The 4478-nt window shown below is 36.9% G+C and overlaps 1 protein-coding gene across 1 annotated transcript in view; it reads left to right on the forward strand.

Annotated features, from left to right (window-relative positions):
- The window catches only part of AFG3L2 (AFG3 like matrix AAA peptidase subunit 2), a 27773-nt gene extending 23812 nt beyond the window's left edge, over positions 1 to 3961 (forward strand). The window contains exons 13-16 of the mRNA XM_042464429.1: positions 490 to 638; positions 1037 to 1237; positions 1825 to 2019; positions 3026 to 3961. Coding sequence (XP_042320363.1) covers positions 490 to 638; positions 1037 to 1237; positions 1825 to 2019; positions 3026 to 3268 — 788 coding nt within the window. The 3' untranslated portion in view covers positions 3269 to 3961. The remainder of the gene's footprint in view (positions 1 to 489; positions 639 to 1036; positions 1238 to 1824; positions 2020 to 3025) is intronic.
- Positions 3962 to 4478: the final 517 nt, after the last annotated feature.

The raw sequence follows: 4478 nt of genomic DNA on the forward strand, positions 1-4478 counted from the left end.
TGAGCCATGGCAGTTAAGCAGTGCCAAAGCAGATTATTTCTGCAGTGTGGATGCGGGCCAAGTGGCAGCTCCACATCATTGATGTTTTGTTGAGTCTTCATCCAACTTTACGTCTTTGGGTTGTTTTTCATGGCAAACTTCAAATAAGTGAAAATCACTACAGTTGTCCCTTGCCTTATGCAGGGGTCTGTTCCGGACCCACCTAAAAATACATTAAGAACATATTTTAAAAATAGTATTCTTTCAGATGTAGTCTTTTTTTTAAATGGAAGGACAAAATATGCTATTTTCTTTACAGTATTATAAATACTATAAATATTTTTATTTTATTTTAAAATATATAAAATAAGAATTGTAAGGTTTTGAACATGAAGTTTAAACCAAACATGTTGAATCAGATAAAATTATCTGGAAATTTTTCTTGAAAATGTTACAGTTCTGCTTCTCCAGAAAACCCACATCATTTCTGAAAAGTATATACCACAACAGTAAAATATTTCCTCATTGTTGTTCTAATCATAGGATTGGAAAAAAAGACACAGGTATTGCAGCCAGAGGAGAAAAAGACAGTAGCATATCATGAAGCCGGCCATGCAGTTGCTGGATGGTTTCTGGAACATGCTGATCCACTTCTGAAGGTACATAGACTTGGTGTAAAACATTCACTTCCTTGTGATCCTATATTAGCTTAATAAGTTTAATTTTTAAAAAATAGTGTGTGTAAAATTTCTTCTCCCTTTCTTGTACAAACACTCAAACCAGGAAACCTCTAATTAACCACAGTCATATTTTGAACCGAAAAACTAGCATTACCCAGTTCAGAACAAAAAATGATATCAAACCAGTTTTAGACTATGGGACTTCAGATCTAATGCTGATGCACTGCCCCAGTTAAATCAGTGTGTGTGGCAATAGCTGTTTTCTCCTTGCAGGAATAACAATTGTGAAGTAAAGGCCACTGTTAGAATTGTATGTAGCTAAATATATATATATTTTTTTATTTTTTTATTATTATTTGTTTCTTATCTGGCAAAAGGTATCTATTATTCCTCGTGGCAAAGGCTTGGGTTATGCTCAGTATTTGCCGAAAGAGCAGTATTTGTACACCAAAGAGCAGTTGCTTGACAGAATGTGCATGACTCTAGGAGGGCGTGTGTCAGAACAAATCTTCTTTGGAAGAATAACGACCGGAGCCCAAGATGACCTAAGGAAAGTTACACAGAGTGCATATGCTCAGGTATTTATTTCCACTGTACATCTCTCCAACAACATTGTGTTTGTAAAATAGAAGCAATACTAGTCTATTGCTTGTATATATTGTTGGTTCCCATCATGTTTGACTAAGTCACATGTTGTTCTACAAAAAAAATAATTAAATGTTAATTTAAGGTTTAAGATAGAAGTGTACCTTTTTCATAACTGAGATGCATTTAATCATTGTAAGTTACATCATTGTTGATCTTCTGTGGTCCTCTTGATTCACTTAGTCAGGGCTAACATTGGTTTAGGTCCTCATGTTTAAGAAATACTTAAAGAGCAGGATTATTGATGTAGTACATTTCTAATATATAACTATAATGATTCATGGCCATATTTAAAAGGTAAAATTTAATCTTGCTCAGTAAATATTCATAGACTTCTTGAAGAATAAACATAATTAAGGTCAAAAGCTAATTCGGGCTAATATTCAAACCATTAACCATTTTGTGACTGTCAGTATTGTCATATCTCTGATAAAACTAAGAAGTAACTATAACCGTGTCATTCTTGACTGGAAGATTTAGAAATTCTACCAACAAATAAGTTGTGCCATTCATTTATCAGATTGTTCAGTTCGGGATGAATGAAAAGGTTGGGCAAATTTCATTTGACCTTCCTCGGCAAGGAGACATGGTGTTAGAAAAACCATACAGTGAGTCAACTGCAAGATTAATAGATGAAGAGGTACGGATACTTATTAATACAGCTTATGAACGGACACTCTCCCTCCTGACTGAAAAGAAAGCAGAGGTTGAAAAGGTATGTGCTCTCTTGCTTACACTTACAGAAATGGTTGCAGGGTTCTTAGATCAGTATGTTGTGAAAACAGTATTTGATAGCAAGGGTATTCAATTCCTGGTGGCCTTGGTGAGTTTTGAGTTACATCTCCTATCAGCTCCATCCAGTTATGGATTATTGGAGCTGTAATTCCAAATATTTGGCAGTCAGGTGGCCATCTCTACTTTATCCACTGGATTAGGTCCAAAATTAACCCTCGAGATACAGAGTTTTAGTTCATTTGATGAAGGAGATCAGATTCTACCAGGGACTCCCAACTGTGTGTGTGTGTGTGTGTGTATCTGATTGTTCCTTCTACCTTGCAGCCCAAATTTTAGCCTCATACATTCTAGAAGATCCTTCAACCCTCCTGAGCAGATTTTCAAGTGTTTAGAGAGTTATAGTTGTAAAAAATTCAGGGAGAATTCACTTTTACACATACACTGTGTCATAGCATCCTGTTCGTTAAGTTCCTCTTCATCTTATTCTGGATCCATCCCCATAGATCTGTCAGTAAGGTAGCAAGGTTTCTACGCATGCATTATACTCTCCTTTGTCCTTTATAAGATGTATGTAGAAACATTAGCCATAAAGTATGTCCAAAAGCTTTGACTTTGGCATTTACCTATGTTTAAGCATGGAGTTCTTGGTTCATGCAGAGGGTTTATGTATGAGCCTGTCCCCTGAGACTAAAATGAACAAAATATGCAAATTAGACCCCTTTGGACCTCTTATGAACTTGGAAAGGTTGCAGTGCAGCAGCTTATTTTCTGCATGGAAATATCTTGTGGAAATACATTCTTCAATGTGGTGCACATAATATGTCTGGCCAAAGGCAATATCTACATCTGAAGCTTGTTACGATTACTGGTAGAAACTGGTTTTGAGTTTGTTGTCCACAGCACAACCCACTGAAATGTTAAGTCAGGCGACCATTTTGCCTGTTATGCAAAATGTTGCGTGTGGTAAGCATATGCATTTATTTCAGGTTGCTTTACAACTTCTGGAGAAAGAGGTTTTGGATAAGAGTGATATGGTTGAAATGCTTGGCCCCAGACCGTTTGCTGAAAAATCTACATATGAAGAGTTTGTTGAAGGCACAGGGAGTTTAGATGAAGACACCTCACTTCCAGAAGGCCTTAAAGACTGGAACAAAGATCGTGAGAAGGAGAAAGAGGAGACAACAGACGAGCAGATTGCCAGACAGATTACAGGAGACATGCCTTTTTAGTGTTGAAATATGATGTGGTATATTAAGCTGACACAGTGTTTGCACCACACACTGAAAAAGATTGGAGAAATACTCAAGGATCTGGTCTCTGGCAATCTTGTTTTACAGAAACAGGCAAAGCTGTAGCATTTATGGAGCTAGGAAGGAGATGGACATTTTTTAATTTACAGGAGATTATTCCAGTTCCATTGAATGCTGTTTCTCCTGAGGGGGGAAAATTGAGATTTTGCAACTACTACACTAAGACCCTTCTAGCTTTATGACTCTCCAGATTCATATCCAAACTGTGTAAGTCTAGGCCATTACAGGATGATGATAACTCAGAAAAATCATCTGCCTGCAGGAAGAGCATTGCTGCCATTTACCAGGAGGCCAAATAATATAAGATACTCCTGTTCTTGGGAAACTCCCACTTTTCATCCACCTACCTATTTAAATGTATCCCTTTGCCTTGCAGTTTAAAAAACAAAACTATGTGGTTGTCAGTCATGAAACTGGAAGAGTTTTTCCATTGATGTTATGGGTCAGAGGCTACAATGACGTGTAAAACCTAGATGATATTACTGCAGTTTTAATAAAGTTTTTTTTTCTACAGGCAATTGTAACATATTGAACATATGAATGAATGTATTGTATTTTGTAAATATGGTTTGGGAGCCTTCAATAAAATCAGCTGTTATGAGACACTACAAATAAATGTGCTATGTCTGCAAAAGTAGTGGAAACGTAACAGGCATATAGAACTTAGCCAGAGGTGGCAGATGCCCCAAAAGGCAGGGTGACAGATTAGGGGTGAGTATCTTTCTTACATATCAGTTGTGAGTGTTACTATTTAGAAGGCAAAGAAACAAACTTTCAGAAGCTTAAAATTGTGTAACTGGAGCTATCAAATCAATACCAGAGAAAAGTGAGAGACCACATTATCTGCTCTTCAGTTGAATCAACATATTACAGAAGCAATTTGTTTTTCTGAAAGTTTCAGGAACTTTGCTGCATACCTACAAACAAGAAATGTCGATTTAAATGTCAGCTGCTTGTGGTTAGGTAAACTGAAGTAAGGAGGTTTATGTTCCCTTTTGGAAAGATCATTTGAACCCAGTAATAATGTACAAATAGAGGGTGGTATAGTGATTTGAGCACTGGACTAGGACTCTGGAGACCAGAGTTTGAATCCCTGATCAGCTGTGGAAACTCTCTGGGTGACCTTGAA

The sequence above is a fragment of the Sceloporus undulatus genome, chromosome 4, assembly GCF_019175285.1.
Source record: "Sceloporus undulatus isolate JIND9_A2432 ecotype Alabama chromosome 4, SceUnd_v1.1, whole genome shotgun sequence".
NCBI classification, from domain to species: domain Eukaryota; kingdom Metazoa; phylum Chordata; class Lepidosauria; order Squamata; family Phrynosomatidae; genus Sceloporus; species Sceloporus undulatus.